Genomic DNA, 13,542 nt, shown 5'->3' on the forward strand with positions numbered 1-13,542 from the left:
GCCTTGAAGGAGAGACTCCACGAGATACTTGACGCCATCACCAAAGTCTCGGATAAGATAGAGACCTCAGCGACTTACGAAGAAGCAGTTGCAAAAATATCCCTGCAACTGGAGAGGATCACCAGGCTGTTTCTGATCTGGCCGATGAGGAAGACTCTTCGAGCTATTCTTTTGATCACATGGACAAACTTGATGCCATTTTCGAGAATTTCATGTACGCAAAGCCGCGCGGACAGTGGGACCAGTACGACCCGACGCTGATCGCCGACCTCATCATGGCTGTCGCCAACGTCATCAGCGTCATCCGTTTCCTGAGGGTGATGGTGATAAACGAATACGTAGGACCTCTTCAGATCTCTGTCGGTAAAATGTTGACGGACATTATGAAGTTTATGTTCATCTTTGGTTTAGTGTGGGTTGCCTTTGCGCTTGGTTTGACTCAAGTGTACTGGGGATACGGCCCGGAGTCCATGCTACAATGCATGGAAGAAGTCTCATACGCAGAATGCTATGGAAGAAGATTCTTTGCAGAGTATGTGACCTTTATCTATCTATCTGCCTTGTATCTTGACTAACGATGATGATCGCAGCCTATGTATGTATGTACTTACGTGTGTGCGTATGTATATGCACTATGTATGTATGTATGTATGTATGTATGTATGTATGTATGTATGTATGTATGTATGTATGTATGTATTATATGTATGTATGTATGTATGTGTGTATGTATGTATGTATGTATGTATGTATGTATGTATATATGTATGTATTGTATGTATGATGTATGTATGTACAAGTAATCCTCGTTCTTTCTTTACAAATCTGATGGTCAGTATGCCTGTCTGTTTGTTTGTTTGTTTGTCTGTCTGTTTGTCTGTCTGTCTGTCTGTCTGTCTGTCTGTCTTTGTCTGTCTGTCGATCGGTCTTATCTGTGTCATCTATCAAGTATCTATGTGTACATGAATATACTCAGTGGATGTGTTTAGAGGCACTGATATACATGTCAGCTTGTCTGTGTGTCTGTCTTCGTGTCTGTCTGTATCTGTCTCTGTATGTCTTGGTTTTTCTTTAGTCCTTTGTCCCATTCTGTCTTTGTGTGTCTACCCATTTGCCTGCCTGCGTGTCAGTTTGTTTACCTGTCAATCTGCATACCGTATTTTTCCCCAACACATTGAAGGCCTTCACTTCACACTGTCCCCTCCCTTCTAACTTTAAGAGTTTTCGTTTACTTTATTTGGCAACTTTGGATGATACTACTTGTTCCCCGTTTATACTGTATAATAGGAGAAATTACCCAATATCATGACCTTAGTACAAAAGTACAGTTCGACTTGAGGCACAGAACTAAAAGTGTGTCTTTTCTGTTCAAATTTATATGTCTTCTCTCACTTGCTACACCGTGCATCTCTCGGAGCAGCATATCGGCGTCATTGACGACTTTGTTTTGGTCTCTGTACGGACTGATCGATCTGGAAGCACTGCAGGTTGAAGCCGACCACCTGTCAACAGAATTCGTTGGAGGGCTACTGTTCGCCTGTTATCAAATTGCAGCAGTCTTAATTCTACTCAATCTCCTCATTGCTTTGATGGGAACCACGTATGACAGTATTGTGGTAAGCAATTAGAATATATCGATGACTTATCTGGATCTTCCGCATGGACAGTTTTTCATACTCTCACATCTTGCCGGAATTATCATTAGATCGTTAGCACACGTGGTTCCTCCCGCCAAATAGATTGTGCTCTATCGGATTATGATTGTTTCGTGTACAAATATTAGAACTACTGCGCTTCTGTCAACTAAAATGTTACTTCAAAATCAAAGATTGTTTCAAACATGACTGGAATGACAAGAAAATGAGACAACAGCGGCCATATCATTGACAGACTGGTATACAATTGCCCCAAATCGTAGAAACGACAATCAGCATATTTATGACCTACGGGTTTCAATAGAAACTATTTCTATCTCATCCAAGTTCACTGTACTGCAGACTTCTCTTTCCGCAGGAAAACGCGGACATCGAATGGAAATTCTATCGCTCCGACATGTGGATGGATTATTTCAGCAGGGGTGTCACCAAGGCGCCCCCATTCAACGTCTTGCCGACAAGCAAGTTCTTCATTAATGTGTTTCGGCGGGTCTATCACTGCTGTTGCTGTAGGAAGGATGCGAAAGTTCGAGCAAAGTTTTTAAAATGTGTTTTTGGTTATTAAAATGTTACTCCTAGAATTTTTTTGATCCTTTTGTCTTTCTATTCATCTTCTCTGTCACTTATCCATTACCAACCAAGCATATTGTATCCGATATATGTACGGAAGGAAGTGGTAGTTGACGGAGAATGGCTACAAATTTGAGACAAAGAGAACTAATTCATGAAACGTTTTTGATAACGGCCTTATGAAGGAAATTTAGAGAGAAACCGTAAGGAACCGTGCAAGAATTACCGGGTAGAATAATGAAATCGGAGAGTGTAGAGGATGGTTGAATTTCGAGAAGTTCGGGAGGTAACGCCGGAAATTGGAAGAAAAAAGGATATGAATGAAGTGCATCAGGGGAACTTGATTAATGTCAGGGATAAGCGTACAATCCTCTTCCACGTGACTAATGTACATTGATAGAATTTGTATGTTTTATTTGCATTGATAGGCCAAGCGAAGGTCAGAATCTGCAAAAGAAAGCCAGGAATATTATGAGGCAAGTAAATGGCACTGATAGTCACTTAAATCGTGAGTGTCGTATGATAATCTCAATCTTGAACGCTAACTAAGCCATGCCGCGTACAGCCTTTGCCGTACGATCGTGTAAAGGAATGGTGAAAGCAGATGTAATGGGTAACACCACGATGCATGATGTGGTGGCGCTGTGACAAAGTTGACGGTACGGTGTTGTCCTTTGTTATGCTTGTTTGAGCTCCGCCAATGGTCCGAGAGTCAATAGCGGAGCGTGCTCACCGAAATTTGTTTGACAGAAATTGCGATGGCTGAAAGCGTCAAGACAGGTACTTTCATCCCTAGACTCTTCACAATTAAGTCGCTGTGCCTTGTTTTGTACGCCGCGATGGGCCTGCATTCGAAGGCCACGCTTTAAGGACGCGCTACCAGACACAGTGATTGTCGGTTCTTGCAAGGATATGACTACTCATGCGGTAGTGCCATTAAAAGAAACACCTTTCTTACTGGGCGGAGAGAATATTATACTAGTAGCTATTAGACCTATATACACGGTATGTTTCAATTTGTCATTTTTAATTTTATTTGCTATATGGTACTTGTCATTTATTTCTGATTGACGGGTGCTTGGAGTTCTATAACGTACCCGAATCAGCCAGAAATCCGACCGGTCGCTTGCAAGAATGTCCAGATCCTGGGATTTGCGTCGCATCTGTGAAATGCGCGCGCGTATATCAACTGCTTGACAGGGAAGAACGCGAATACCAGGGTCTCTGCCAGACTATTTCATCCCTACAAACGACCGTGTTCATAGCTGAGCTCGCCATTAAAAATACGTTCAAAACTTTCAAACTTTCAAGGTATTTCCTGCGCTATTTATGGCAACTTTCAATTGATCTATCACTGTATGTAAGAGAACCGTAATTCAAGAAAGAGACACTATCCTCAAGACATCAAAAACAAACGATTCACCGGGAAGCAGTAAAGTGTAATGAGAGCCATGCACTGTTAATAAATGTAAAGTTATAACAAAATGTAAAAAAAACCGTTTACTTTTGTCTGTATGTGGCAATCACCTTATGTGCTGTACCTGAAGCAAAGGGCGTCCCTTTTTACCGAAGGATGAGTTTCCTACAACTACACAAATAAATGATTGTTAAGTATATTTACTTCCTTTTACTGTGTGTTCCTAAAAACACATACTGATAATGGGGAGTAATATGCTAAGATCTCTATTAACACGATTAGAACTAATTTGGGATAATTGGATATTCATATTTTTCAAATTTCTCAAAGATGTTGGGTGCCCTATAGCTGAATGTCTCAATATTGCAAATTACTCATAAAAACAAGTGTGTAATGTAAAAAGAAAAGCAGATGAGCTTACATTTGCAGATTTTAAAGACATTACTTCACAAGCCAATTATCCCAAATTAGTTCCGATCGTGTTTATTCATTTATACTATGCATAGCCCATTTAGTGATCAACTTTCAAATAAACAATTCAATGGACACTTTCATTATATACAGTTCTACTTTCGATGCTTTTATACACGCTCGACAACTAATGACGGAAAAAGTTTCAGCCATGTTTTGTTATTGAGTGGTAGAGAACTTATTTTTGCATGATCCGGAAAGACATATTAACGGATTGGCTTGTATAAATACCGGTGACCAAAGTCCCATGTGGGCTTTACGTCAGCATGCAAATTCTACCGTGAATCAAACATTATCTTCACGACATTTATGTTAAATAATAAAATTACAGCTTACTTTCCCATTTACATTTTACAGGTAGTTTGTAGGCGACTTATTCAACGATATCTCGCCGACAGATCGGCGGATTGTCCCGATAACTCAGATTGCAGTTATGTTTCGAGGGGTGATTTATCAACTTTCAGGTAAAGTAGGAGAAATGTATGACATTCGAGCGAGGGCGCTATGACAGAACAATCATCAAAACGCCATAGGAAAAAAATGCTATAGACATTCCAAACAAAAGGCATTACTGAAACCGAGTGATTGCTTAAACAAACTCTTCGTGACTGAAAATGGTTTAAGAGAATGTACAGCAAGAATGTAATGCGTCGGACGAGTCATTTAAAAATGTTGTAGCTCTCTTTTAAACATACGTGCAGAGGTTTTGTGCTCGCACGTGAACATACGTAACATATTGTTTGGTATTTTTAACCAGGTTTGAAATATGCGATATGATCCAGAGACTGGAGCAATCAATCGATCAACTCAGTGAAGAGCTGCGAGACAAAGTGCCAGGTATCAATGACAGCCGACAGCAAGATGAAAGTAGTGTTACAAAGTTATGAATAGAAAATGAAGGGACAACAGCTGAAGTACAACTGTCAGTCTCAGAACAACAATCAGCGGAAGAATCATAAAACTTTGTCACTTCCTGCGAGGGCACCTAAACCCATGTATTCAGGCAATAATATTTTTATTACATGCCTCTTCACAATTAATGCTACATGACATTTAGTTACATGCAGGGCATTTTCAAACAATTTTACCATTATCGACAAGTATCATGCTGATTTTAAGGAAAGTCAAAATAGCAGTGCGCGCATGGATATTTTACATCTAGCGTTAAATGTCTACTTTGACGTCGAAAACGTCCAAGGGCTTCACTGGACCAGGTAATCAGGTAAACCGGTCAGCACATTGTTCACCGGCCCGCTAACTCCCCAGATGTTTCCTATTCAATCAATGCACTGATTTTCACTCACATCGAGGCATGTAATAAACTACAAAGTCTAATAGTAGTTGAAGTAAATGTAAGCTATTGAATAACGAGATGGTTCGCTAAAGAACAGTACGAGGTTACTGACATGGCAGGTAATGGCGTTAATGATTGGGATGGCACAACTCAAATAGGGAGGTAGACTTTATAGATTTTACCATACATACAGGTGTGTTTATTTTAGGGAAAAATTATGCAGATTAAGATTTTTAAGTGATGTGACGGAGACGTGATGAGCAGTAATACTAGTAAGTAGTACTTTATTTCAAAGTGGATTTTTTAGTGTGAAGAGGCATAGTCACGTGACAAAGTTTTGGGAAAGGACTGTAGGTGACATGGGTACTTGAGTTGGATCTCTTTTGGAAACTGTCTGCCAGTGCGTGGATTGCAAAGGGAATAATGAACTTTTACTTACTTGTAACAGGGTATTGCACTACTAGCACTGAAGTCCTAGACGGCTTGAAGCCGTGCATTCCTCCGAAAGAAACTCTAAATGTTACAAAGTGACAACTCGTTTCACAACACTTAGCACGGTGAAGGCGTTTCTCCGCTTCAGTCTCGTGTGTGTGTGTGTGTGTGTGTGTGTGTGTGTGTGTGTGTGTGTGCGCGTTTGTGTGTGTGTGTATGTGTGCGTGCATGCATGCATGTGCTTGTGCAAGAGAGCACTGATATGTGCTTATACACGCCTCCTGCTCGTTTAGTGAGGCTAAAATTTAGCAAGACTGGTAATTCAATTCTAAAAATACCAACACGATTTATTAAAGTGACCAAAGTTATTTTAGATGTGTTACACACTCATCCCTGTAGGAGATTCAATGAATCCCATTTTATGCCTTAGGTAGCATTAACAGGTAACAATGAATAGCTTTTCTTATTTATTATACTTTGAAAACGATCCATAGATCGAATATGTGTAATATATTGATGCCCTTACCGCACTATCCTGATTGTTTTTTATGTCAATAGCACTGCAGATACTACAGTAAATGTCAAAATACGCACGTTCAATGTTGTCAGATTAAACACAACCACTTTATGAATAATATTTTTCATCAAGCTACAGATACAAATATATAATAAATCGGTTATCACCCAACATGACATGTTTCTTGTTTTGTATCAGCATGAGTGTTATGCACTGCATCAGAAACTCGACTTCGTCTCGTCTCTGATGCATCACAAATGACCCTTATTGTCCAAAGTGTCTCAAAATTGTTGAGTGCAAGGCTAGGCACGTTATGCCAATTGAAGAGAACACCGTAACTATATAAAACATCGTAATTGCAGATTTTTCCATTTGGAATATTCACTTATACAAGATTACCGTCGTATATTAAAGGATGACGTTTTCAAAATATTTGATAAACCGATATGAAATATAAACTTCCTATGGTAGACACAGAAGTTCGTCAGAATAATTTTTTTTTGGTATATCAACAACTACAATCTGTCAGAAGGACATTTGCATGGGACATTAAAAAGACATGGAAGGCTTTTGACATAATGATTTTAATGATTCATTAAAAATTTACTTAAAACACCATGCACATTTATTGACGTATTATAGTGCCGTGTATTTTCCCCCAAGATATCGATATTATTCGAATACAACAAAATGACATCAATGGCTATTTAAATTTTGTACATTGGGTAGTTTTTCTATGAAATCAGGCTTGTAACCTAGGTGAATGTAATAATCTCCATAAATGTAACATCAACCACAATTGTAATAAAATGCACCCATACAAAAATCAACCATGAAAGTAATAAAAATTAACAACCGTAATTGTAGGAAATGTTAACCATAAATGTAATAAAAAATCATCCATGAATGTAATACTTGTCAATCAAAAATGATATAAATGTATTTTGTCATCGCAATTGAAGAATTATCCCTTAAATATTTATCTACAATATAAGGGAGGCAACTCTACACATTGTTCATATCTTAATTGTTTGCGTTTAGCGTGTTTTGTGTATTTTAAAAGTATATTTTACGTTTCGCTTTTTTTGAGTATACAACTGATTGGCCACGACGAGACACAGCTCAAATCTGCGCCAAAATGCAGTCTCTACTACAGAGTGAAGAGTAATCTCCATAAATGTAACATCAACAATAATTGTAATAAAATACACCCATAAATGTAATTTTAACCGTCAAAACAACATAAACTAACTGCTCAAACAACATATACTAACTGCTCATGCACACGCTTTCTTACAATACTCACACACATGCACTATGCTCACCAAGCCTCATGTAAACTTACCATGCAAGATACATAATGTTTAATCGTTACCTGGGAAGAAAAGGGAAAATGAAAATGAAAATGTTTATCGGATAATTTTGTAAAATTTGAAGAAAGAAAGTCTTTGCACCAAAGGAGTTCTGATTTTTAATAACAAAACGGCCAAACACTTCATAGTAACCTTAATTATACAACATTATGATTGTCCACTAACAACGCCCATTTTTGTTAAAACTTCTTATTATTGGTAGTACGATTGCTTTCAGCCATCTAACCCTTAGGTTGTTTTTTTTTCTACTAGCACAGTAGCATAAAGTCAGGTATAGTCCATGGGTTTGTTATATTATTTGCCAGTATGGAGAAGGTCGGAATCATTTTTTGGGTTGGTACACAGAAATTTCAATTGTTTATCGTATATTAATCTGGTGGTTGGAAGAGTATCCATGAAGAGCAAGTTGCAATACTGAGAAGTCGGTGCATTTTCACACTTTTCAGTAACTTTCTTCTTGATGTTGCGAAATTCAGCAAGGTCAGCCTCGAAGTCACCATCATAGTTCTTAACCTTTTCCCAGAAGGTCTTGTTGAAATGGTTGTACAGCTGCAAGTCCGCAATGGATATCTTGTCTACAATGCTCTTCATTTTGCTAGTTATTGGCGGAAGTGGGTTTTTGTAGATTTTTTGAGAATGATAAACGATGTCTTCAAATTCCCAACACATCAGTTTTTTCAACAAAATGAGGGACTCGTCATAGTATTCAGTCAACAGAACAAGATCCAACTCCCTGTCAAGCTGCTGGATGTTATCAGTCAGATCTTCGCGGTTTGTAGCGCAAACGCCAAGTCTTCGTGACAAGTCGTTTGCTTCAAGGGAGACACAACAACAGTCTTGTTCAGTACTACCCGAGCGTTCTAATAATTTTAGGAAAGCCAATAAAGGATTAGGCTCTGAAGCCGGATCGATATAATGTCTGTATTTGTTAGAATAGAAAAATTTTGATCTAAGCCTAGTGTATGGTGATCGCAATATGGTGATGTATTTTGCATCTTTGACGATGTTTTCCATTGCAGCACGGTGGTAGAAAATATGATTGGCTATAAAATCGTAACCTTGGAAATTCTTACAGTCATACTGTAGGATGTTGTAGTTTTCAGAGGATGCACGGTAGACTATTCTCGCTCCTGCCCTTTGTTGCAAAGCTGCTATTAGTCCATTCTTAAGCCCATATCTAAATAGAATACACGCTAGCGTACTGCTTCCAGTTTTCATGGTTTTTATATAAATGAACTTTCTGAACGGCTTACATGGTTTTTCCGTCTTCCATGAGTGTTGATGGGTGACTTTAACTTTTGGTTGCTCTTCAGTGGTACTGCTATTTTCCGTTCGGCTCATCCCTCTAAAAACGACAAAACATGTTCACGTTGAGTCATTAAAAATAGACAATCCTCGTGTATGTATGTATGTATGTATGTATGTATGTATGTATGTATGTATGTATGTATGTATGTATGTATGTATGTATGTATGTATGTATGTATGTATGTATGTATGTATGTATGTATGTATGTATGTATGTATGTATGTATGTATGTATGTATGTACACGTACGTACGTACGTACCTGCATGCACACACGCACACACGCACACACACATACTCGAGGGTCTATGGTTATATGTCCAATTATAAAACTCCATTAAATATCCAAATGAGCTATTTATTAACTGGACACTACCCGATGCTTCTCAGTACAGTTAGATATCAATCAGATCAAAATCTGTTGCAGGTACCATTAAATTTGGTGTAGGAATTTCGGAGTTATATAACTGATAAACAAAAATTCATTAAATAGGCAAATGAGCAGATAATTGACATGTCACTCAAAATACTACCAAAATCTAATCAGTTCTTACAATCAGCATACTCTACCTGTCTACTAAATCTGACCTGAATACGTTCAGGCGTTTTTGAGTTCTCTTGTAAACAGACAGACAGACAGACAGACATCGCTAGGACATTAGCTCACGTGTGTGAACACGTGAGCTAAACGTGGCTGAAGAGCGTTTGTAGATTGATTTTGAAGTAGAAAATTGACGATTTTTATTTGAATTGCGGGGACCAAGTGGAACGTAATTGGAAAAAACTAGTCTTTAAAAACTCATGCTGTATGCGAAATATCCATATAAAATATTAAGACCGCTAACGATCCTACACGATTCTCTTGCGATTAATAAGCTCAGAACCTCTGTAAATTATATACTTTTGGAAAGCCTAGATAGAGGAGAACATTTTTGTTACCATAGGGTCACCATTGTTTACATAGCTATCACGTGACATTAAATTTGCATAACCTTTCAAAAATCGGTTTTCTTAATGTTTTGTTTCAATGCTTTGAGATATGTGGCTGAAATTTGCCGGAGTGCAAGCTGTCCTAAGGATCTTCCACATCCTTAAACAATTTTTATGCCAGAAAAACTTCAAGAGCGGTGAATTTCACCCTATATAATTTCTTTAAAATTGTGCTAAAAAAACTAAGCAAGATATAACAAATCTGAGACACACTTTGGAAGAGCGGTGTTGCAGCTTGCATTCCAGCAAGTTCGAGTCAGATATTTTGAAGTATTGATACAAAACATAGGGAAAACCCATTTTTGAAAGGTTATGGAAATTACCTGTCATGTGATAGTTATGCAAACAATGGTGACACTGTGGGTACCAAAAAGTTCCCCCATATCTAGGCTTTCAAAAATGTATAATTTAGTGGGGTTCTGAGCTTATTAACCACCAGAGAACTGCTGGATTACAAAGGTCAATTTCTTGTCTTGGAACCTTAATTGAAATAAAACTTAAACCTCAGCGAACCTCATCGCCAGCTATGCGACTTTTGTTCATGCTGTAGCAGTCTTCTAAACACAAAGCTAATGTAAGTATAACTTTTGTCGACATTTAAGACATTTATCTTTATCACCTCAGGAAAGATCAATTTGGAATTTGCTCATGTTATCTTTACAATTTAATTACCCATCCGACAGTTAACTTTCTGAGTCTCGAACTAACCATCCCCTGTCAGCGAGAATGATACTCTAACCACAGCCCAATAGCGCCCCCATTCGTCACAGATATTTGACATAGGACAGATCATGAGCTACCTTCGTAGATAAACAGTTTTGAGGGAATAGCCAGTTTCCAGATTAGTTTGTAAATTCAAAGGCACCGCCGAATTTCTTCAACAAATACAAAATTGACAGGTCTTTGCATTGAACATTTGGCCACTTTTTTACTTCGAGTTGATACACGAGTATCCCAATAAGTTGGGAAATCAAAACATGGGAGAAATAAAAAATACAAGGATCCTCCAACAAAAATTGTAACACATGTTCTCATTAACATTCGTAGCAGATATTTCACATGTAAGGGACCATGAGCCATCTTGGTAGATCAAACAAAATTTAATACAGTGCAAACCACTTTGTTTATTTACTCAAAACTGAGACGGTGCAAACTTTACTTATTTTATTAGCTTAAGAAATGAGGCCCTATACGAGTGGTAGGTCAGAAAGGTATTGAAAAAATGTGACAGTCTGAATAACTGTTCCTAAGTCGTATTGTAACTTAACTTTTAAAAGATGAAATAAGTACGTGGACAGGAAATAGAAAAACTTTCATTTCATATTTAACAACTGTCAGCAATATGCAACGAAGAAATACTTTCTTGGGAAATTACTTGAATACACACAAATACACCGTCAAACACGTCTCAATAATCGGCATCATAAAAACTAGTTCATGAAAATGGAGTCATTCTAGATGCCAACATTGGAATAATAAAACATATTGACAATAAAATAGGTAATCGTCTTAAAAAATAATGTACTTAGCCTGAAAATGTCATTTACATACTCTGCCTCACCCACCATTTTGCAATTTTCACACTTGCCACATAAATGTAAGACTCCATGTAACTTGGTATTCAAAAATTAACACGTCCGAAACTGTATTAGCGGTACACTATAAGCAAATCTTCTCTGTTTTGTTAAAATTATCCTCAATAGATACTAGATAAAGTTTTACTTCATAAAGTCAATGTTGTTCTGCCGCGAATAAACAGCTCTAATAATCATATTTGAACGTGCGTTACTCTCTCTCTCTCTCTCTCTCTCTCTCTCTCTCTCTCTCTCTCCTGGATAATTACTGGCTTTTTGAATGTGTTTAAATATATACATGCAATTTATTGCTTTTTCAAAGACGTTTTCTGATAACTTCGCGATACTCACGTTGATATTAATTTGTATTGCTTCCCAAGAGACGTATTCCGTTGTTGATGTGAAGTGAATGACCAAGCCAAAACAAGGTAGACTACCATTAGGCAAGGTATTATTATCCAAATGGATGTTTTCCTGTTCCCGCCAACCATCTAGAGTTTTTAGAGACAAACATTTTGAAACAGAAGCGAGGAATATATATATATATATATATATATATATATATATATATATATATATATATATATATATATATATATATATATATATATATCGAAATATACAGATGCCCTCGTGGGAAATTACAGTGCTCGATGATAAAGCAGTACGTTATAAATAATAATAACAAAGTAATGGTATCTATTACTTAATATATATATATATATATATATATATATATATATTTATATATATATATATATATATATATATATATATATATATATATATATTTATATATATATATCAAAGTATACAGATGCCCTCGTGGGAAATTACAGTGATCGATGCTAAAGCAGTACGTTATAAATAATAACAACTAAGTAATGGTATCTATTACTTAAGTTTCATGCATCCTGCAATCATCAGACAGATGAAGTGAAAGTAATACTAGCTCAACACTCTTATGTGTGTATATATATATATATATATATATATATATATATATATATATATATATATATATATATATATATATAAGCTTATATATAAATTGCTGTAGTATTTCTTACGAACAGTTGTACAGCGTATTCGAATCTACCAAACCTCACTAAAGACCATTCCTTCGATTCCGTTTTGTTGCAATGAGTTGGACAATCTAAATATCTCCTTGATGTCGATACAATATAGACTTTTTAGACTTACCGTATGCCGCTGAAAACAGACACGTTCGACGGACCGAGGTGATAGACTGTAAAATGTGCAGCTTTTCTGTCAACAACTGACGCATCCCTGGCGTCAGCTTGAAATTAACTTTGCATACATATTAACTTTACTTACATATGCATATTCCATTGCGATTACAAAACATATTGAAGTTTTCAAAAATGGTCTTGCTTTTATAATTGTAAATAATGTTTACGGGAGAAATTCAGGAATCGAAATTTTCAGTTACATATAATCACTGCTAAGTAACATTTTCATACCCGGGTTGAAAGTCAAAGTTAAACATATAAAAATCTACAATTCAAGGACAGAACAGAACAGTAAGAAACCTTCGACAACTAAACGTTCATTGTACGTTAAATATGAAAACTTTGGAGGGGAGACTTAGGAAGCTGAAATGTAAATCTAACGCGTTCCAAAATGTGCAAATTACTTTTGGCTCAGGATGCTCACTACCTTAGTGTTTAAATCTACATTTATTGGCCAGCGTCCATTTGAATACTCCTTACAATAAATCACCATGCCTTTAAAAATCGCAATTTTTGCCTATCAAATTTACCCTTCTATTTTTGACCACTCCCTCGAATGCGAATTGAAAATATTCAAACCTCATGATTTCGACTAAAGGTGACACACCATCACTTTTCGCGCAGCACAAAGCAAAGCTTAATAAAACGCTGGATTTGGCTTATACATTTTCAGACAAATTGTATCGTGT

At 36.9% G+C, this 13,542-nt stretch overlaps 1 protein-coding gene across 1 annotated transcript; it reads right to left on the minus strand.

Annotated features, from left to right (window-relative positions):
• Positions 1 to 6,465: 6,465 nt before the first annotated feature.
• On the minus strand, positions 6,466 to 12,871 carry LOC139140279 (galactosylceramide sulfotransferase-like). Its single transcript, XM_070709424.1, has 3 exons — positions 12,804 to 12,871; positions 11,952 to 12,091; positions 6,466 to 9,074 (listed from the first exon to the last, which is right to left on the minus strand). The coding sequence occupies exons 2-3, from the start codon at positions 12,089 to 12,091 to the stop codon at positions 8,024 to 8,026; spliced, it is 1,191 nt and encodes a 396-aa protein (XP_070565525.1). The 5' UTR covers positions 12,804 to 12,871; the 3' UTR covers positions 6,466 to 8,023.
• Positions 12,872 to 13,542: the final 671 nt, after the last annotated feature.

The sequence above is a fragment of the Ptychodera flava genome, chromosome 9 (genome assembly GCF_041260155.1).
Source record: "Ptychodera flava strain L36383 chromosome 9, AS_Pfla_20210202, whole genome shotgun sequence".
NCBI lineage: Eukaryota > Metazoa > Hemichordata > Enteropneusta > Ptychoderidae > Ptychodera > Ptychodera flava.

Coding starts and splice junctions, on each gene's coding strand:
- LOC139140279 (XM_070709424.1), bottom strand. CDS start 12,091: ATGGTTGGCGGGAACAGGAAAACATCCATTTGGATAATAATACCTTGC. Junction 9,075..11,951: donor CAATACAAATTAATATCAAC/GTGAGTATCGCG, acceptor TGTCGTTTTTAG/AGGGATGAGCCGAACGGAAA.